This window comes from Erpetoichthys calabaricus, chromosome 6, assembly GCF_900747795.2.
Source record: "Erpetoichthys calabaricus chromosome 6, fErpCal1.3, whole genome shotgun sequence".
NCBI lineage: Eukaryota > Metazoa > Chordata > Cladistia > Polypteriformes > Polypteridae > Erpetoichthys > Erpetoichthys calabaricus.
The window spans coordinates 205,149,856-205,172,117 of NC_041399.2; the positions used below are offsets into that span (position 1 = coordinate 205,149,856).

The following is a 22,262-nucleotide window of genomic DNA, read 5'->3' on the forward strand; positions in this document are numbered from 1 at the left end:
AGGTAATTCCACACCAGGCCAGGGGGTGGCAGGGTGCAGTAAACTTTTCTCTTTTATCCCTGCAGACCAGACACCGGAAATTCTGCCTGGTCCCAATGACGTCACTTCAAGTTCCGGCCCTGACGACCTCACTTCCGGTTCCAGCCCCAATGACATCACTTCTGGTTCTAGGGCGTGATGACCTTACTCCTGGTTCCAGCCCCGAGGACGTCACTTCCAGTTTTGGTACCCAATGATATCACTACTGGTTCCCGGCCCCGATGACCTCACTTTCGGTTCCGAGACCTGAGGATGCCACTTACAGTTCTGGGTCCCGATGACCTCACTTTTGGTTCTTGCCCCGATGACATCACTACCGGTTCTGGGGCCTGATGACCTCATTTCCGGTTTCAACCCTGAAGGACATCACTTCCAGTTCTGGGACCCGATAATATCTCTATTGGTTCTGGGCCCTGATGTCATCACTACTGGTTCTGGGCCCTGATGACCTCACTTCCGGTCCAGGGTCCCAATGACCTCACTTTTGGTTCTGGCCCCGATGACATCACTACCGGTTCTGGGCCCGGATGACCTCTCTTCCGGTCCAGGGTCCTGATGACGTCACTTTTGATTCTGGCCCCAATGACATCACTGCTGGTTCTGGGGCCCGATGACCTCACTTTCGGTTCCAGCCAGAGGACATCACTTCCAGTTCTGGGACCCGATGACATCACTACTGGTTCTGGGCCCCGAAGACATCACTTCCGGTTCTGGGCCCTGAGGACGTCACTTCCGGTCCCAGGTCCTGATGACCTCACTATTGCCAACCTGCCTTAAAAGCAAGACAACTTCCCACTTTGAATTCAGTTCTGTTTTGGGCTCAACCCGTACATTACTGTGCTACTAAACCTCAATTTTGCAGCCTTTTCAAGTATACAGGTGGCTGCCCCAAACCTTTTTTTGTGTCAGGGTCTTTCATTTTACACGGTTGATCAGTGTCAAAAAATCCAAATGTTGTAAAATGATAAAATGTGTAGTCTCACTGAAGCCAGACATATAATCTATACATCTGGAGATGAGTGAATAGTGCTTAAAATTGGGTGGGAACAATTAGACGGCTCACTGAGTGTCACATTTTTAAACCAATCAAACACCTCATGAAGGCAGTGCAGGGACACAAAATCATGACACTGCTGACTTGGCCTCCCATGGGCTAGCTGAGATCTGCTTGTGGATGAAAGGAGAATAACTAATCCGTATGGCGTATGTGTAACCCTAACCCTAGCTGTTGTCCAAAGCTAAATAAACCTAGATGTTATGTCCCAATGGAATTAATTAAAGTTGATCCCCTCGAGGTTGCTGGATATCATGGCCGGCCTGTACACTGGTACTGTGAGTCCTGTGCAGAGTGGATTTAGGACCTCTGTGTTTTTCCCAGTTGATTCTGGGGTTCGTCAGCTGTGTGTTCTGCTCCTACTCTGTTCGATGCTTGTATAGACAGGGTGTTGGGCAAGGTCTTGCGGTCCATTGGCTGTGGGGCATCTGTTGGTGAAGAAAGATTCTCTGATCTTGACTTTGCTGACGATGCTGTGATCTTCGCGGAGTCAATGGAGGCTTTGATCGGGGCGCTCGAGAGACTGAGTGAGGAGTCTGAGTGTCTGGGTTTGTGAGTGTCCTGATAAAAACCAACAGCCAGGCCTTTAATGACCTCTTGGGCATGGCCATCAGCAGTGTGCCCGTCTGCGGAGAGAGTGTTGACCTCGTTGAGAGGTTTACTTACCTTGGCAGTGACATTCATGTCTCTGGTGACTCTTCCTATGAAGTCAGTAGACGGACTGGGAGAGCATAGAGGGTCATGAGGTCACTGGAAAGGGGTGTGTGGTGCTCCCGATATCTATGCCAAAGGACGTCGGTCCAAGTCTTTAGAGTCCTGGTGCTTCCTGTCTTGCCATATGGTTGTGACACATGGATGCTATTCAGTGACCTGAGACGAAGACTGGACTCCTTCAGTACTGTGTCTCTTCGGAAAATCCTTTGGTATCGTTGGTTTGACTTTGTGCAGTTGCTCATGGAGTCCTGAATGAGGCACATTACCTGCATTGTGAGGGAGCGTCAGTTATAGCACTACGGTCATGTGGCCCTCTTTCCCCGAGGGTGATCCAACTCGTAAGATCCTCATTGTTGGGGACCCGAGTGGCTGGACCAGGCCAAGGGGTTGCCCACATAACACCTGGCTGTGGCAGATAGAGGGTTATTTCTGGAGTGTGGGACTGGACTGCCCGTTTGTCTGGGGGGTTGCCAACCGGGATCCCGAGCAGTTTCGTCATGTGGTGGGGGTGGCAACTCACTGTACCAGTGCATGCTCCCCAACTTGAACTTGACTTGACTTGATCAAATCTAATCGAATGTTCCTCTCTTGCAAGGCAAACTGTGAGAGACACTCAACCAAAAAAGCATGGCTTACCTTTTTGACTTTGGCTTCTTTTAACTTTTCCAGGGCAAGTTTAATTTTGTCAGCTTTTGCCTGGGCCTCTTCTTCTTCCTGAAACAATACAAGAAAAAATTTAATATTTTTAAACCAATAAACAGAGCACTTCTGCTGCTCCTGATCTCCTCACCTTTCTGTTCCCCTTCATATTATTAACAGTAATTTTTATTCTTACCCATTAATTGTGGCTGGCAACACCATATTGCAGGTTTAGAAAAGCAAATATGAAACAAACATGAGCCTGTTTTGTGCGACTTACACACCCCAGTGTTTTATGTTTTCTTCAGAGGTAACGCATTCCAGATTGGCTTCAATTATGTCATCAAGGTAATATTTTTAAATGTGACCTCATTGTCTGCCTGTTCCATAAAGAGACGGTAAGCCTGCAATTGAGTCTTTGAATTGATTTCTCTCCATGTCTTGCAATCTGAGCTGCTCTTTTTGTTTTTTTCCCTGTAATATAGTCATATCCCCGCATGATTAATGAGCAAGTCCAAGCCTCGACGCTCATAACAGTTCTTCTCTTTGATATAGAGAATACCCAGCTGGGATAATGTGTGCTGGAATAAAACCAAAAATGAGAAAAAAAAGGAAAGAAAAGATCAGCCTAGAAGATCCAGCTGTGCAAGATGGTGCCTGCCTCCCCCCTATCCCCCCCCTTCCCCTCTACTGTATGACCTTTTGTCTGTAATCACCTAACATTGGATACCGTCTGAACAAGCCAGAAAAGAGAGACCACCAAGTGACAGATTGAACTACCTCCCCTCTTATTGGATATGTGGGAGTACTTTTTTATTTTCATGTCTGCACTATAATACTGAGTTCAGGAATTGTTTAATATGCACTTAATAATAATAATAATAATAATATATTTTATATAAAAGCACCTCTCAAAGTACCCAAGGACACTGTAGAACAATATACATAACATCAAAATATATATTAGACATATACAGTACATCCAGAAAGTATTCACAGCGCATCACTTTTTCCACATTTTGTTATGTTGCAGCCTTATTCCAAAATGGATTAAATTCATTTTTTTCCTCAGAATTCTACACACAACACCCCATAATGACAACGTGAAAAAAGTTTACTTGAGAATTTTGCAAATTTATTAAAAATAAAAAAATTGAGAAAGCACATGTCCATAAGTATTCACAGCCTTTGCTCAATACTTTGTCGATGCACCTTTGACAGCAATTCCAGCCTCAAGTCTTGTTGAATATGATGCCACAAGCTTGGCACACCTATCCTTGGCCAGTTTCGCCCATTCCTCTTTGCAGCACCTCTCAAGCTCCATCAGGTTGGATGGGAAGCGTCGGTGCACAGCCATTTTAAGATCTCTCCAGAGATGTTCAATCGGATTCAAGTCTGGGCTCTGGCTGGGCCACTCAAGGACATTCACAGAGTTGTCCTGAAGCCACTCCTTTGATATCTTGGCTGTGTGCTTAGGGTCGTTGTCCTGCTGAAAGATGAACCGTCGCCCCAGTCTGAGGTCAAGAGCGCTCTGGAGCAGGTTTTCATCCAGGATGTCTCTGTACATTGCTGCTGTCATCTTTCCCCTTTATCCTGACTAGTCTCCCAGTTCCTGCCACTGAAAAACATCCCCACAGCATGATGCTGCCACCACCATGCTTCACTGTAGGGATGGTGCCAGGTTTCCTCCAAACGTGACGCCTGGCATTCACACCAAAGAGTTCAATCTTTGTCTCATCAGACCAGAGAATTTTCTTTCTCATGGTCTGAGAGTCCTTCAGGTGCCTTTTGGCAAACTCCAGGTGGGCTGCCATGTGCCTTTTACTAAGGAGTGGCTTACGTCTGGCCACTCTACCATACAGGCCTGATTGGTGGATTGCTGCAGAGATGGTTGTCCTTCTGGAAGGTTCCCCTCTCTCCACAGAGGACCTCTGGAGCTCTGACAGAATGACCATCGGGTTCTTGGTCACCTCCCTGACTAAGGCCCTTCTCCCCTGATCGCTCAGTTTAGATGGCCGGCCAGCTCTAGGAAGAGTCCTGGTGGTTTCGAACTTCTTCCACTTATAGATGATGGAGGCCACTGTGCTCATTGGGACCTTCAAAGCAGCAGAAACCTTCCCCAGATTTGTGCCTCGAGACAATCCTGTTTCGGAGGTCTACAAACAATTCCTTTGACTTCATGCTTGGTTTGTGCTCTGACATGAACTGTCAACTGTGGAACCTTCTATAGACAGGTGTGTGCCTTTCCAAATCATGTCCAGTCAACTGAATTTACCACAGGTGGACTCCAATGAAGCTGCAGAAACATCTCAAGAATGAGCAGGGGAAACAGGATGTACCTGAGCTCAATTTTGAGCTTCATGGCAAAGGCTGTGAATACTTATGTACATGTGCTTTCTCAATTTTTTTATTTTTAATAAATTTGCAAAAATCTCAAGTAAACTTTTTTCACGTTGTCATTATGGGGTGTTGTGTGTAGAATTCTGAGGAAAAAAATGAATTGAATCCATTTTGGAATAAGGCTGTAACATAACAAAATGTGGAAAAAGTGATGCGTTGTGAATACTTTCCGGATGCACTGTGTAAACAAAAGACCTGTGTGTTTAGAGCAGTTTGCTGTGCGCACGCTCAACCACAGCCACTAGATGGCGCATGTATGCACTTTCATATTTTTTCAGCAGTTTCATGCACATGGGCACAGTGGTGACTCTGAGGTTAGGGATCTGCACTGGCAATCGGAAGGTTGCCGGTTCAAATCCTGTAAATGCCAAAAGTGACTCTACTTCGTTAGGCCCTTGAGCAAGGCCCTGCAATTGCTCCGTCCTGGGTATGACGTCAATCTGCATCTAGCCCTGCATGTAGACCCTCCAACCAGCAGGAAAAAATTGGGGGATGGTGGCAGAATTGGAAGCCATTATAGAAAACCTCACACTGGTTCCTCTCCAGCTGAACTAGGGTGTCACCCGTTGCATGGCTGCACTCGGGTCCTAATCTGGGATCCTGAGTTGGTTTGTTATGTGGTGGGTGCGGCAAAGCGCTGTATCAGTGTGTGCTCCTAACCTCCTCCTTCTCCTCTTTTCTCACTATGACAGACTTGTGTGTGCAGCAAATGCCGCCGTGCAATAACATCGTGGTTATAAGAGCCCTAATGTAAGTGAACCTTTGAATTTAAACAAGAGCAGTTTTAAATATTTGTAAATGCACCATTTCATGTGTTTCAGTGAGAGCTCTTGTGTGATGTGAGAAAGGTGTTGTGTGATTCCGGATGTGAGAAGTGGGAAGTTGGCAGGCAGAAGGAAATGGAGCAATACAGATTTTGGCCCTGTCTTAATTTTACAAACTGTTACAAGATTAACTTGTTATTGTTCGAAATAAAATTGTTGAACTTTAAAAGGGAAGGACTGCGTCAAGTCTAAGCAACAAATTAATTAATTGGAAATTACATCCCGCATACAAAAGAAGGAGAAACATCGTTACAGTGCTAATAACACAGATGAAGAGGCACAACGTCGAAACGAAGCAAACGGTGAGGCTCAACAACATACAAGTGAAACATCTCAGCAATGGAGGGCAAGGCTTGAAGTTTTCACCAAAAAACATTGTCTATCTGGAGGAGTTTTCATTAATAAGAAGATTAATAGGACTCATCTGCCAGTGATATGGCATCGCCAGTTTCTTCTTACGAAAGCCAGTGGGCAAGTGTTCTTGGACAAATCAAAAGTCATCGTTAGCCTTCAAAGAAAACCTTTTTTAAAATAATTTTGATTTATATTCTGTCACACGTGTGAGTAGGAGGCAGCTAAAGGGCTTGAGTAATTGTAATACCACATCAGACCGGGGGCGGCAGGGTGCACTGGCTGTCTTTCTCAGTTCCTTGCAGACCATTCCCGGGAAATCCTACCAGGTTTCGGCGCCTTTGATGACGCCACTTCCAGTTTGCTGGCACCTTTGATAAGATCCTTTCCGGTTCCGGGGGCCTTAGATGACGTCACTTTCGGTCCAGATGGTGTTACTTCCGGTTCTGGCCCTGATGACATCACTTCCTCTACGGGCCTTTACAGCCGCCATCTTGCTTCCAGTCAGGCAGTTCTGTTTTGGACTCTCTGTCAATTAACTTTTTGCAGCCAGGATATATTATACGGGTGGCTGTCCCAAAATTTTATGATGTCTGGAGTGCATTTCTTATCACAATTCAAATAGTGGGGTTTGATCTGATAGCCTTAACCTGGGACTACTTTCTGACTTTGTTTTTGACCCCTGCTCATTGGATTTGCCTTTGACCACCGGTTTTCTTTGCTTTTCCATTATCGAGCTTGCTTTATTTTCTTGACCACGTCTTCTCTGGATTCTTTCTATATAAAGAAAAATACAGACATATTCTTTATTCAGCACACCAGGGGCCTCATGTATAAACGGTGCGTACGCACAGAAATGTTGCGTACGAACCTTTCCACGCTCAAATCGCGATGTATAAAACCTAAACTTGGCGTAAAGCCACGCACATTTCCACGGTAACTCATTCCTTGGCGTACGCAATTTATCCGCCCGGTTTTGCAGACTGGCGGCACCCAGTGTCAAAGCAGTGCTACTGTTCCTGTGTGATCACTCTTTCTTTCTTAAATCCACATTCCTGGCGCGGCTTTATAAATACACTGAAATTAACTGCATATTGTTTATTAGTGTAATGCATCTGATTGTAATTAACCTGTAGCAATATAATGGTCCAGGGAATAGCCATAGTATTCCAAATACCATAACTGCTTTAGCGTTATAACTCTCACTGCATGTTCTTTCAGCTGATCCCGTTAAGGGTTGCCACAGCAGATCATCTTTTTCCACATTACTCTCACTGCACCACTCGGAGTATTTATATCACTGTATCTGAGTGGGAAATCACAGCAGCAGCTGATTGGAAAGAGAATTATCGGTACACAGCATGAAGCAGATGCTGCCTGAGCCACAGCAAACGCTTTAGTCCCTGTACGGACTTCGCGGTTTAGAAACAGTTTCATCCCAAGAACTCTAAACACACTAAATCAGTCCATCAAGTGCTCCTTGTAGAAATATTTGGACTTATAAGTACAATTACCCCACTGTAAACTTGCACTACAGTTATAATATTGCACAACCTGCGCCACTTTATAAAGCGCGTATTTACATGTGATGACGGTATTCATTTCTAAGACGAAATGCAGCAAAACATGTTGATTATATTATACAGATAAAACTTTAACTTCATTTAAATAATCTGTATTGTTAATAATTAAACATGTGAGGACACGGTGCCGCAGTGCTAGCTAGTTCAGTAATTGTTCCTGCCTTGCGCTGTATTCTTGCTGGTGCTGACGCGACACTGGAAAGATAGACGGATATAATAATTAAACACGTACTACTAAGATATTTCAATGTTCCTTAAAAGTTTTGAAGAATCGAAGTTCTAAGCTTACAGATGGCTTCACGTCTATTACATAGCTTATTGTGTGGCGATTGAGTTTTTGGAGAAAGAAAAGTAAGGACAGGAATTGGAGGTTAGTACGTTTGAAAGAGACAGTACTGCTGTGATAAATTATTTAACTGAAGGTTGCGCATGGCGCAGCAAGCCTCTTGCGTGAGACATGAACAAGCACTGCGCCACCGTGTTCCCATGTTTAATAACATGCTTTCATTCCTATCATCATGAAAAAGATATCACGTATACATCTCAGTATTTTAATTATTCAGAGAGCTGTAATATCAAGAATGTAATGGAGTATGTGTCCCGTCGGAGAAAGTGAAAGCCCGTTTAAAAAGCAGGTAGTGATTCATACACATAGAGCACATAGAAGATCAAATACAGAACAAAGCATTTAACATGCCACTTTAGTTACAATAGGATTTGAGAAACTAGTAAATTAAACGATTTTAAGATGAAGTTTAAGATGTTCTACTTTAATGGCAAAATAAACTACGTGATTAAAGTGAAATTTCGAGATTAAAGTTGACATTTCGTGCTTTTTCCCCACTGTGTGCCTTTTTTTAGTCTGTACCCTAATAAGCTTTCATATGACACTCAGACGGTGGGCTACGACTCGCTTTTTCACGGCGACTTTGATATGTGATTTCTTTTTTATTTCGGGCACTGTGCGACTTTGTGAAGTTGAGCCTTCGAGTTTCTCCGACACACTGTCACTCGATCAGCTTTCTTTTGTTGATTATACCACTGTTTAAAACCAACAAATAGTACGTTTTTCATTTGCCTCCACTTGGTATTCGCTGAAATTCTTATATTTTCTCCCGTGCTTTTCCCATTGTCTTTTCACAGAAGGCTATTTATATTGATTTGCATATTCAAAGAGGCGTAATTCTGGGAGGAGTTGGGGCGGGACAGAAGGCGCGTGCACGTGCGTTACTTTTCACGCAAATCGGGATTTATGTAGTAGAAGAACGTGAAAGTATGCGTGCGCACAGATTCCTGCATCTGGATTTTTCTGTGCGTACGCACAATCCCGCTTTTGTGCTTACGCCATGTTATAGTGTGAGTTCTACGCACGGCGTTATACATGAGGCCCCAGGTGACTCTTTTTCTCAGCTTTATCAGCCAGCTTGGTTTCTGGATAGAACAATGGAGTAAGACAGAGAGTTCTCGATTAGCCTGAATTTATGCCAGTCTTGTGCTTCCTTGATGTCCCTCTTGGACCAATGGGACGTTGTACTGTAGTGCCGGCTCCCCTGATTCACGCCTTGTGTACTTAGACCGATCCCTCTTAGTCATGACTTGCATTCTTGAAAACTTCTACCAACCCAGCCCTCCTCTGCAGCCCCCCGGGCTAGGCCTAACTTATACCTTTAGCTCATACTGGTTCTGATCTGGTATTCTCTGAGTAGAACACACGTTTTGAAATCTGAAAGTTTTTCTTCAGATTTACTAATGGTTAAAACGATTGTTCTCTTTCTCTTAGTGGAACAGGTCCCAGCATCTCAAGATCTTTCAATAATTAACGAGATCTGACCTGGAAAGTAATAAGTACTCTTACAACAAAAGCATCTCCAAGTTTTTTGTATATCACATACTTTTGTCATAATATTATGAGATAAAATATGAAAGCAAATCACACAATTTTCATGTCAGCATTGTAAATCAGCCCCAGGATGCCTGTCAGCTCTGCAGGGTGCTTCAACACCTGTTCTCCCTTTCCCTGAATTTGCAGGAGGACCACTAGCTGTGGAATATATCCTGTGTGGGCCCATTGCTAAAGAAAGGGCATTCCAGTTATCCCAAAGACTTCAAACCAGTTGCTCTTTCTTCATACATCATCAAGGCCTTTGAGAGTCTTGTCCTAAAACATCTGGACCATCTTCAGTTTGCCTATCAGACACATACAGGTATGGAGGATGCTCTGATCTGCATGCTCACAGACTACTCCAACTTGGACTGTGCCGGCACCACAGTCAGTTTCATGTTCTTTGACTTTTCCGGTGTTTTTAATACCATTCTGCCTCATCGACTGGGGAAAAACTTCAAGGCCTTGAATCTTGATGTGCCAGCAATTTCCTGGATCATGGATTACCTGACGAACAGACAGGCTGAGGGACTGTGTGTCAGAAATGGTGGTGCGTAGTACTGGAGCACCTCAGAGAACTGTCCCGTCTCCCTTCCTGTGTACCCCTCTACACAACAGACTTCCAGCACAATACCAGCACTTGCCATCTACATAAATTTCCACATGCCTTCCTCATCATAGGGTCCATTAGTAATGGAGATGTGTCAGAGTATAGGAACATTGTGGTGCAGAGAGAACAACATCAGCAGGACAAAAGAGCTGGTGGTGGACTTTTGGCATGGAGACCAGTCACCATTCAGGGGAAGGATGTTGAAGTGGTGCAGAGCTACAAGGACTTGGGGCTTCACATGAACTACAGACTGGACTGGATGGACCACACAGTGGCACTGGACAAGAAGAACCAGAGAAGACCCCGCTTCCTAAGGAGACTCCGGTCTTCTGATGTGTGCAGTAAGCTACTGGAAATGTTCTACCAGTCCATAGTAGCCAATGCGGGCTTCTTGGGGAAGCAAAACTCAAAAGATCTCAAAAGAAGCACAACCCCTGAACAAACTTATCAGGAAAGCCTGCACCATCAATGGGTGAACCCTGGGCACACTGGAAGCTGCTGTGGGAAAGAGGATAATGTCAAAATTGGACACCATCCACTGCAGGAGGCGCTCTCTTGGAACACTTTTAGCCACAAGATCATTCCACCATGGTGTGCTAAGAAGCGTCTCTCGGGATCTTTTCTGCCCACTGTTACAGGAAATGCAATGCTTCCACCTCATGTACTTGTTAAGTTTATTTTGAAATATCTGCAAAATATACATTTATTTATCAATTGTGTTATTTGTCCTCAGAGTCTGTATTCTTATTTTTTATATTTCTGCTGCTGTATGCATCCGCATTTCCCCACAGGATTAATACTCGTAAAGTTAATCAAATCTAATCTAAAGCAGAAGGCCAGTAATTCAGTTTCTAGCAAAGTGGGTAGGTTAATAATTCAATAATATGACTGTTTATAACAGAGCCCCTGGTTCAACTACCCCTGGGGTGTCCAAAATATGGCCCGCAAGCCAACTGCGGCCCTTGGTCCATTTTTAATTGGCCCCCAGCAAATTCTAAAAATATAATGGCCCACACAAGACACTTGTTCTCAACTGTATTGTACTTCTTAGGCTTAACACAAGGTGGAGCTACTGTCTTGATCAAGTCAGCGTCTTCACAAACAAGCGTAACCAAAAATGGCAGAACCAAAGAAACGCACAATAGCAAGTGACTGCAGAAAATTTCAGACAAGGTGGGGAACATGACTATCTCTTCCTAGAAGTCAAGGGCAACTGTGTCTGTTTGATTTGCAATGATGAAAGAGTATAATGTGCGTTGACACTACGCAAACAACCTATAAATCCTACACTGGCGCCGAGGGAGAGCAGAAATGGCGTCTAGTCTGCTAGCTCATCCATGCATCCATCCATTCTCTTCCGCTTATCTGAGGTCGGGTCGCGGGGGCAGCATCTTGAGTAGAGATGCCCAGACTTCCCTCTCCCCGGCCACTACTTCTAGCTCTTCCGGGGGAATTCCGAGGCGTTCCCTGGCCAGCTGAGAGACATAGTCCCTCCAGCGTGTCCTGGGTCTTCCCCTGGGCCTCCTCCCGGTTAGACGTGCCCGGAACACCTCACCAGGGAGGCGTCCAGGAGGCATCCTGATCAGATGCCCGAGCCACCTCATCTGACTCCTCTCAATGCGGAGGAGCAGCGGCTCTACTCTGTGCCCGTCCCAGATGACTGAGCTTCTCACCCTATCTTTAAGGGAAAGCCCAGACACCCTACGGAGGAAACTCATTTCAGCCGCTTGTATTTGCGATCTCGTTCTTTCGGTCACTACCCATAGCTCGTGACCATAGGTGAGGGTTGGACATTAGATCGACTGGTAAATTGAGAGCTTCGCCTTGCGGCTCAGCTCCTTTCTCACCACGACAGACCGATGCAGAGCCCGCATTACTGCGGATGCCACACTGATCCGCCTGTCGATCTCACGCTCCATTCTTCCCTCACTCGTGAACAAGATCCCGAGATACTTGAACTCCTCCACTTGGGGCAGGATCTCGCTCCCAACCCTGAGAGGGCACTCCACCCTTTTCCGGCTGAGGACCATAGTCTTGGATTTGGAGGTGCTGATTCCCAGCCCAGCCGCTTCACACTCAGCTGCGAACCGATCCAGAGAGAGCTGAAGATCACGGCCTGATGATGCAAACAGGACAACATCATCTGCAAAAAGCAGTGACCCAATCCTGAGTCCACCAAACCGGACCCCCTCAACGCCCTGGCTGCGCCTAGAAATTCTGTCCATAAAAGTTATGAACAGAATTGGTGACAAAGGGCAGCCCTAGTCTGCTAGCTCAACAACACTATTTTTTTCCGTGCTACCAAAACACAAGAAAATGCCACATTAGCCAGTTACGAGTTAGCACAACTCACTGCCCGACACGGGAAACCTTTCTCAGGTGGTGACGTCATAAAAGAGTACCTCACTAAAGTCGCAGGAATCATGTGCCTGGAGAAAATGGCAGAATTCAACAATGTTCGCTTGTCCAGAAACGCAGATGTGCGACAAATTGAAGATTTGACAGCTGACTTAAAACATCAAATGTCAGATAAAGCTTGTGCTTTTGATTTTTACTCATTTGCATGTGATGAGAGCACTTTATCTTCTATATACTGTATATATAAAAGCCAAATACCACTGACTCATTCATCACGAAATCTCTCAAACCATGAGGACCTGGGACTTGAAATTTGGAATGTGGGTTTACCCTTGGCCCATTGGTGTTCGCTAAGAAGTGTGAAATTTCTTATAGTTTTTTAGACCCATTTGTTATGTCTGTCCGCTTTTCACGAGAAAACTACTTAACGGATTTAGATTGGGTTGTTTCTATAATTTGCTTGAACATTCCTTTGATTTTGCGACTTTCTCATCGTGCTAAGTATCATCGTTTGCTTGCGATACCGATTTATTAGCGCAAATCTGAGAGAGACTCATCGGTCTACGGGGAGGGGGACGGGGCCCTCCTCACTCACACATCTGCCTCGGGTCGTAACCTTAACTCCGCTTAGTTAGTGAATGAGAGAACTACTTCATGAATTTAGATCTTTTTTTTCTATAATTTGCTTGAACATTCCGGTTCATTTTGCGACTTCTCTCATTGCGCTAAGAATCATAGTTCGCTTGCAGGAGCGATATATTCGCACTAATCCGAGACAGAGACTGTGGGCCAAGGAGAGGGGGAAGAGTGACGTCAGGAGTAGAGAGCTGGGCGGGGCCTCCTCACTGTCCTGATTCACTAATTCACGCGGGCGAGATGTCTAATAATACAATAAATGAAAACCCATTAATGGAGAGCTGCGATGCTGTTTTTTCTTTAAGTATATTCAATTATGAAGCATAATCGACCTATTTTTGATTGATTTTGCTAGATTAATACACAAGGGGTGAGGCAATATACCTCAGCTGTAGTGGGTGGCCTAGCCTTTCGCATATTTCTCTGTATGTGGCCCAAGGTGAAAAAAGTTTGGACACCCCTGAACTACCCTCACTGTGTGACTCTGGATGAGTTGCTTCATCTGCCAGGGCTTCATAAGTTACTTTAAATAAACAGGATTATCTAAAAATTAATATTGATAAAATAAAAAAAAAGAAATTGCTTAGAGTTAACTATTTGGCTATTCTTTCTTCTGAAGCAGCAGCGGGTACCATAACTTTCAAAATTCGACTTGATATTTTCTTAGAAGAATTCAGTGTATAGGACTGGTGAGCTTTGTTGGGCTGAATGGCCTGTTCACGTCCAGACTGTTCTAATGTTCTAATAAAGATTTAGCAGGAAACCATGAACACACAATCTGTTACCATATGACCCACAATCCTTTGTAATCCCACAGATTTTTCTCACTCCCTCCTCATCACTGACTGATGTCGTAGACAATCGATGGAGTGCTGAACATGCACTGGCTAAAATTTTAGAAAGAATTATTTATAATCAATTGGTTGATCACCATAACTCCAATAATTTATTTGAGATCTACCAATCTGGCTTTAGGCGTTTTCATAGTGTTAAAACGGCATTCCTGAAAGTGTTCAACGACATCTCTCTTACTACTGACTCAGGTGGCGCTGCAGTCCTTGTCCTCCTTGACCTGTCCGCTGCCTTTAACACTATTGACCATGAGATATTGCTGTTGCGTCTTGAACATCTTGTTGGGCTTAAAGGGGCTGCTCTTAACTGGTTCAGGTCATATTTAACTGGTAGACACTTTTCAGTGACTTTTAATTCCTCTTCTTCATCTACTGCTCCTCTTAAATATGGTGTTCCTCAGGGATCCATTTTATTCTCCATATACCTTCACCCTATTGGAGCGATGTTTATGAAATTTAACATTTCTTTTCGCTGCTATGCTGATGATACTCAGGTTTATATTCCTGTCTGCAACTCTGCAACAAATCAACTCCACAACTGTCTGTCTGAACTAAGATCCTGGATGGCTAATAATTTTCTTGATCTAAATCAAAATAAAACGGAGATGCTTATAGTGGGTCCATCAGCTAAAGGCCAAATGGGTCTTGGACTTCTCGGATCTTTCTCTGTCTTTTCCAAACCTCAAGTCCGCAATCTTGGTGTTACCTTTGATAGTAACCTCTCTTTTGAGAAACTTGTAAATTCTGTAGTCAAGAGTTGCTTTTTCCAACTTTGTCTATTAGGTAAGATCAAGCCTTTTTTATCTTCTAGGGATCTTGAGAAAGCTACTCATGCTTTTATTTTTTCTCGCTTCAATTGTGGCAACTCGCTGTATTCTGGGATTAACAGATCTCTGATACACAGGTTACAGTTGGTCCAAAATGCTGCCGCTTGCTTTCTGGTTGGGGCAAGAAAGTATGACTCTGTTTCTCCAATATTAGCTTCTTTACACAATTGCTTCCTGTCAGTTTTCGAATTGATTTTAAAATCTTGCTGCTAGTTTTTAAATCTTTACATGGGCTTGCTCCTGCCTGTTTATCTGAACTGTGTGTTTTACATGAGCCATCTAGAGTGCTTAGATCTTCTGGTCAGCTGTCTCTGGTTGTCCCTCGTACCAAGTGTAAAACTAAGGGGGACAGGGCCTTTGCAGCTGCTGCTCCTCGCCTGTGGAACTCTTTACCTCATCATATAAAGGAGTCGTCTACAATTGAACTGTTCAAAACAAGACTAAAGACTCATTTCTATTCACTTGCATTCCGTGACCTTCAGTAATACTGATGGTTTCCTCTTTGTGATTATATAACATTACTTCTATTTATTATGTATTTTATTTTATGTTCATATATTTGATTTCGGGCGGCACGGTGGCGCAGTGGGTAGCGCTGCTGCCTTGCAGTTGGGAGATCTGGGGACCTGGGTTCGCTTCCCGGGTCCTCCCTGCGTGGAGTTTGCATGTTCTCCCCGTGTCTGCGTGGGTTTCCTCCGGGCGCTCCGGTTTCCTCCCACAGTCCAAAGACATGCAGGTTAGGTGGATTGGTGATTCTAAATTGGCCCTAGTGTGTGCTTGGTGTGTGGGTGTGTTTGTGTGTGTCCTGCGGTGGGTTGTCACCCTGCCCGGGATTGTTTCCTGCCCTGTGTTGGCTGGGATTGGCTCCAGCAGACTCCCGTGACCCTGTGTTCGGATTCAGCGGGATGGATGGATGGATATTTTATTTCTATTTATGTTTTATGTTAATTTGTTTTGTTTTTCTTTTATTCTATTATTGTAAAGCACTTTGGCCACAGCATCACTATGTTGTTTTAAATGTGCTATATAAATAAATTGACATTGACATTGACATACCTTTGTCAGGGGCTTAGAAGGCTGAGAAGGCACTGGAGTTGAAGTAACAATTGGAGCTGGAGAAGGAGAAGGAGCAGCTGGAAACGATGGAGCAGGTGAGGCGCTGCTGCTGTATGCAATGGGGGGAAGAGTAGTGGCTGCCGGGGGGCCCACTTGAGTAGCTCTGAGGTGGTGGGGAGCAAAGCAGCTTGGCTGTCCTGGTACAACACCGAGGGTGTTACTGTGTCCTTTTTGGCTCTGTTGAGGTTCTCCGATCTCTGCTGCCAAATCGGCCCATTAATGCATCTAAGTCATTGTCTTCGAGGGCATTGAGTGACTCTGTTGATAAAAGAAGCACACTCAGTCATATCAGTACACTTCTGCAAGGCCCATCATTATGGAATATAGTGACCAGGGATCAAGGAAAAGTTAGAGCTGTCCACAGTTAAACAAAAAAAGAAACAAAAAATTAATCCAATACAATGGATGGCATTTATATATGGGCAGCATAGGGGGTTTTATGTATAGAATTTCTTAGACCTCTGTGGTCCTTCAGTGGCAAAAGCATAGAAACCTTCATCCGTACAGTTGTCCTTGTACATTTCACAGATGTGCAGGTTAGGTTCACTGGTGGACTCCACAGACTTCACAATTATGTACAAACAGTACAGTATATTACACCATAAAGATTTGGTTATTTTATTAACTGAATGAAATACTTGATAGATAGATAGATAGATAGATAGATAGATAGATAGATAGATAGATAGATAGATAGATAGATAGATAGGAAACACAATATATAATAATAAAAATAATAATAATAATAATATATTTTATTTATGTAGCACCTTTCCCATGTTAGATAGATAGGAAAGGCACTGTACTGTATAATAGATAGATAGACACGAAAGCCATTATATCTACTCCCTATAAAGTATATAAAATCCTTAGCCTAAAAGTGCAACGATTTTATGTGACGTTTTTTGTCACGCGTTAAATCAGGCTTATTTTAAAACCTACATATATATGTTTGGTATCATTCTTTTCAGAATTTATTGAACTTTAATGTGATGTTGTTAGATTTTCAGATTCTTATTCCATTTTTAATTATAAACTAAAAAATACCAAGAACTCACGTCCCGTGAGACGACACTCTGTGCCAGCAGATTTAACCACACCTGGGGCCAGAAATAAAAGACAAAGAGTAGGACAGCTGCTGTACAGGCTTTTAAATGTTCGAAGCACTGCGTGAGATGCAGATCACGCGGCACGGCAGCAGCAGCAATTCAGCAGCTAATTAAGCAAAGAGGAGGTAAAAACAAACTGTTTTTGTTTCCTATTGTATCACCATTTGAAAGGGGGTTTCGGATGAGGAACTGCGTCCACTTGAGGTGCATTCAGCCCCCCTCTTCACAACACAAGTGGCAGAGATGCGAAGTAGCTTTCGCGTAGTGCAAGCCCGAGGGGAGGGCATGGGGGGGTTGTTTTGGGGTTGGTGAGCAAAGTGAACAGGGGGCGAACCCCCTAGTAATAATAATAATAATAATACATTTTATTTATGTAGCACCTTTTCCATGCTTATATAGATAGGAGAGGCAGTATAAAATAGATAGATAGATATGAAAGACATTATATAATAATAGGGCGGCACGGTGGCGCAGTGGTAGTGCTGCTGCCTCGCAATAAGGAGACCTGGGTTCGCTTCCCGGGTCCTCCCTGCGTGGAGTTTGCATGTTCTCCCCGTGTCTGCGTGGGTTTCCTCCGGGCGCTCCGGTTTTCTTCCACAGTCCAAAGACATGCAGGTTAGGTGGATTGGCGATTCTAAATTGGCCCTAGTGTGTGCTTGGTGTGTGGGTGTGTTTGTGTGTGTCCTGCGGTGGGTTGGCACCCTGCCCGGGATTGGTTCCTGCCTTGTGCCCTGGGATTGGCTCCAGCAGACCCCCGTGACCCTGTGTTCGGATTCAGCGGGTTGGAAAATGGATGGATGGATGGATATATAATAATAATAATAATACATTTTATTTATGTAGCACCTTTTCCATGCTCATATAGATAGGAGAGGCACTATAAAATAGATAGATAGATATGAAAGACATTATATAATAATAATAATAGATAGATATGAAAGACATGATATAATAATAATAATAATACATTTTATTTATATAGCATCTTTCCCATGTCAGATAGATAGATATGAAAGACACTATATGATAGATTTGTAAACGATATGCCATTAATTTTGGTATATTTGAAACAGCCCACCATCATGGATGTGAATCTAAAAAAGAAAGGGAGACCACATAGAAACAGTAGCACTGCTGTGACACTGGGTGCCGTCCGTTTGCAAAACCGAGAAGAAAAGTGCGTACGTATAGTGTGAAGCTGCTGTGAAAATGAGCATGGCTTTACACCAAGTTTAGTTTTTATACATCTCGAAGTGAGCGTGGAAACGGGCGTACGAAACATTATTGTGCATACGCACCATTTATACATGAGAACCCAGGTGTGTGATCATTAGGCCCTCTCTGCCCTCCATTGAAGACACTTTTGTAAAGCTGCAAAGCTTATTGCAGTGTGAAGGACCACGGCCACACCTCCAATAGTCCCTTTGTCCCACTTCCATTGGGCAGAAGGTACTGTAGATCCAAAACAGTTCTACAGGGTTCTGCAACAGCTTCTACGCCTAGGCAGTCTGGACACTGAAATCTGTGTGACTACTCCCTGCCCTCAGATCTGACCCCCAGTGGTGCAGTACATTTGTTACACGTGTCACTAGTGTTGTTTTTTAATTATTAGATAGATAGATAGATAGATAGATAGATAGATAGATAGATAGATAGATAGATAGATAGATAGATAGATAGATAGATAGATAGATAGATAGATAGATAGATAGATAGATAGATAGATAGATAGATAGATAGATAGATAGATAATTTCCCAGTGGAAATTAAAACTTTACCAAACTTTACCAAAGCTCAAGAAAAATACAAATATTGTAACAAAGCACAAGTCCCCAAGCACACATAAGAACTTCTGGCTTCGATAATAAGAGAGCTGCTACTGTCTGCTAACAGGCTTGTAAGTGGCAGTAATGTACTCAGATCTGCCTAGTTGTTCCACAGGTTTACATCTAAAAGGCATTAACATTTGGTTTTATTTTCCATTGATGCCCCATCTCCTAAAGGACTTATTGTAAAATGCCAGGACTGGCTGTGTATTTTTTAAATTTATAAAAACTTCAGAAAACAATTTCTTGTGGCAAATGCATATATGCTATGTTTGTGAAGGAAAAAGTTTGACTTGAAAAGTGCCAGACTTCTCCTTTAAGCCAGGTGTGATGCTTGAGAGATGTTGAGTTGTTTTCTCTCTCAAGCAGTTGTGATATCTCTGAAAATGCTTGTCCTTTATAGTGTGCCATTGATGGCTACTTTATGTAAAATGTTTCATCAACCAAATTTGGACAACTGATGATCTCCCATGGTCTGATTGATTGTTAGCTAACGTGTATTTTCACACAAGGACTGGTTCTGTATTTTTTTAAATGTATAGAAAATGTTTAACTTTAGAAGACAATTTCCGCACAGTTGCCTATATGTCATGTTTTTGGAGAAATAACTGACTTCAAAAATACTAAACTTACCTTTAAGAAGACAAAGACTACAACAGGTAAAACTACAGCCACCTGGTACAAAGCTTGCTGTGTGACCCCAAATATGAATCGTTCACGTTGTATGTTTTTCATATGTTTCAAGCCTTCGGTGCCTTCTGTGATTCTGGGGAATGTAAACGCAATCTCAAATAAGATCGACGAACTGGCTGCGCTGGTGAAAAATGTCAGAACCTACAGAGAATGCAGTTTGTTGTGTTTTTGCGAAACCTGGCTAAATAACACCATCCCAGATGCCAACGTGGAGCTATCCGGGTTTAGCACAGTTAGAGCGGACAGAGATGCAAGTACCTGTGGTAAGCACAAAGGAGGAGGACTCGCTCTCTATGTTAATACACGGTGGTGTCACTCTGGACATGTTAACGTCAAAATCTCCACTTGCTGCAGGGATATCGAACTGTTGGCCGTAAGTTTACGTCCCTACTATTTGCCCAGAGAGTTTGGACATGTCATTGTTGTTATTGTATACATTCCTCCTCGGGCAGACGTGGAGTCAGCGAGTGACATCATCCATTCCGCTGTTGCTAAGTTACAAACGCAGCACCCTGAGGCGCTTGTGCTAATCGCTGGAGACTTTAACCATGTGACGCTGGACAAAACATTGCCTGCATTCTCCCAGTATGTGGACTGCAACACCCGGGGAAATAAGACTATTGATTTACTGTATGCAAACGTTAAAGACGCATACAGCGCCACCCCGCTGCCTGCGCTTGGGAAAGGAGATCATAACCTGGTTCAGCTTCAGCCTCACTATAAACCAAAAGTTAGAGTCCTACCTACAACCACACGATCATTCAGGAAGTGGTCCCCTGAGGCTGAGAATACTCTGAGAGAACTTTTTGGAACTACAGACTGGGATATCCTGCAGGGATCTCATAATGAGAACATTGAGGAAGTTGTTGACTGCACTACTGACTACATCAACTTCTGTATGGACATTGTAGTTCCAGTAAGAACAGTACGCTGCTATGCTAACAACAAGCCATGGATTACAAGTGACATCAAGGGCCTTTTGAATCAGAAGAAAAGGGCTTTTAAAGACGGTGATCAGCATGAGCTCAAGCGCGTGCAGAAGGAACTCCGAGTCCAACTCAGGGCGGCGAAGGAGCAGTACAGGAGAAAGCTGGAGCAGAAGTTGCAGAATAACAGCATGAAGGAAGTGTGGGATGGGATGAAGATCATCACTGGCTGCAGCTCGAAGCGGGGTACCACCATTGAGAGAGACGTGAAGAGAGCAAACCAAATGAACAACTTTTTTAACAGGTTTGACCACCCTAACCCACTCTCACACTCACCTCGGAGTACTGCACCCTCCACACATCCTTCTGCTGATACCAGCATAGGAAAGACATCCCCACCCATAATAACAACAGCGCAAGTGAGCAGAGAGCTGAGGAGACTTCGTGCCAGCAAAGCAGCGGGTCCAGATGGAGTATCGCCACGACTGCTGAAGGTCTGTGCATCGGAGCTGGGGGGCCCTCTACAGCGCATCTTCAACCTGAGCCTGGAACAGGGGAGAGTCCCGAGGCTTTGGAAAACATCTTGTATCACCCCCAGTCCCAAAGGTATCACGTCCTAGTGAGCTGAATGACTTTCGGCCTGTTGCTCTGACATCACATGTGATGAAGACCATGGAGAGGCTGCTGCTTCACCACCTTAGGCCACAGGTTCAACACGCCCTTGACCCTCTGCAGTTTGCATATCAGGAGAAGGTGGGAGCGGAAGATGCCATCATCTATATGCTACACCGATCCCTCTCTCACTTGGACAGAGGCAGTGGTGCTGTAAGAATTATGTTTCTAGACTTCTCTAGCGCCTTCAACACAATCCAACCTCTGCTCCTTAGGGACAAGCTGACAGAGATGGGATTAGATTCATACCTAGTGGCATGGATCGTGGACTATCTTAAAGACAGACCTCAGTATGTGCGTCTTGGGAACTGCACGTCTGACATTGTGGTCAGCAACACAGGAGCGCCACAAGGGACTGTACTTTCTCCGGTCCTGTTCAGCCTATATACATCGGACTTCCAATACAACTCGGAGTCCTGCCATGTGCAAAAGTTCGCTGATGACACTGCTATCGTGGGCTGTATCAGGAATGGGCTGGAGGAGGAGTATAGGGACCTAATCAATGACTTTGTTAAATGGTCCGACTCAAACCACCTACACCTGAACACCAGCAAAACCAAGGAGCTGGTGGTGGATTTTAGGAGGCCCAGACCCCTCATAGACCCAGTGATCATCAAAGGTGACTGTGTGCAGATGGTGCAGACCTATAAATATCTGGGAGTGCAGCTGGATGATAAATTAGACTGGACTGCCAATACTGATGCGCTGTGCAAGAAAGGACAAAGCCAGTTATACTTCCTTAGAAGGCTGGCTTCCTTCAACATCTGCAATAAGATGCTGCAGATGTTTCTATCAAACAGTTGTGGCGAGCGCCCCTCTTCTACGCAGTGGTGTGCTGGGGAGGCAGCATTAAGAGGAAAGACGCCTCACGCCTGGACAAACTGGTGAGGAAGGCAGGCTCTATTGTTGGCATGGAGCTGGACAGTTTAACATCTGTGGCAGAGCGAAGGGCGCTCAGCAGGCTCCTATCAATTATGGAGAATCCACTGCATCCACTAAATAATGTCATCTCCAGACAGAAGAGCAGCTTCAGCGACAGACTGCTGTCACTGTCCTGCTCCACAGACAGACTGAGGAGATCGTTCCTCCCCCCAAACTATGCGACTCTTTAATTCCACCAGGGGGGGTAAACGTTAATATTTAACATTATAC

General features: G+C 44.2%; 1 protein-coding gene across 1 annotated transcript in view; it reads right to left on the reverse strand.

Annotated features, from left to right (window-relative positions):
• apbb1ip (amyloid beta (A4) precursor protein-binding, family B, member 1 interacting protein) overlaps positions 1-22,262 on the reverse strand; it is a 131,999-nt gene that overhangs the window by 92,084 nt on the left and 17,653 nt on the right. Inside the window, exons 4-5 of the mRNA XM_051928803.1 lie at positions 15,825-16,102; positions 2,444-2,521 (exon numbers count right to left, since the gene is read on the reverse strand). Of these exons, the coding sequence (XP_051784763.1) occupies positions 2,444-2,521; positions 15,825-16,102 (356 nt within the window). The remainder of the gene's footprint in view (positions 1-2,443; positions 2,522-15,824; positions 16,103-22,262) is intronic.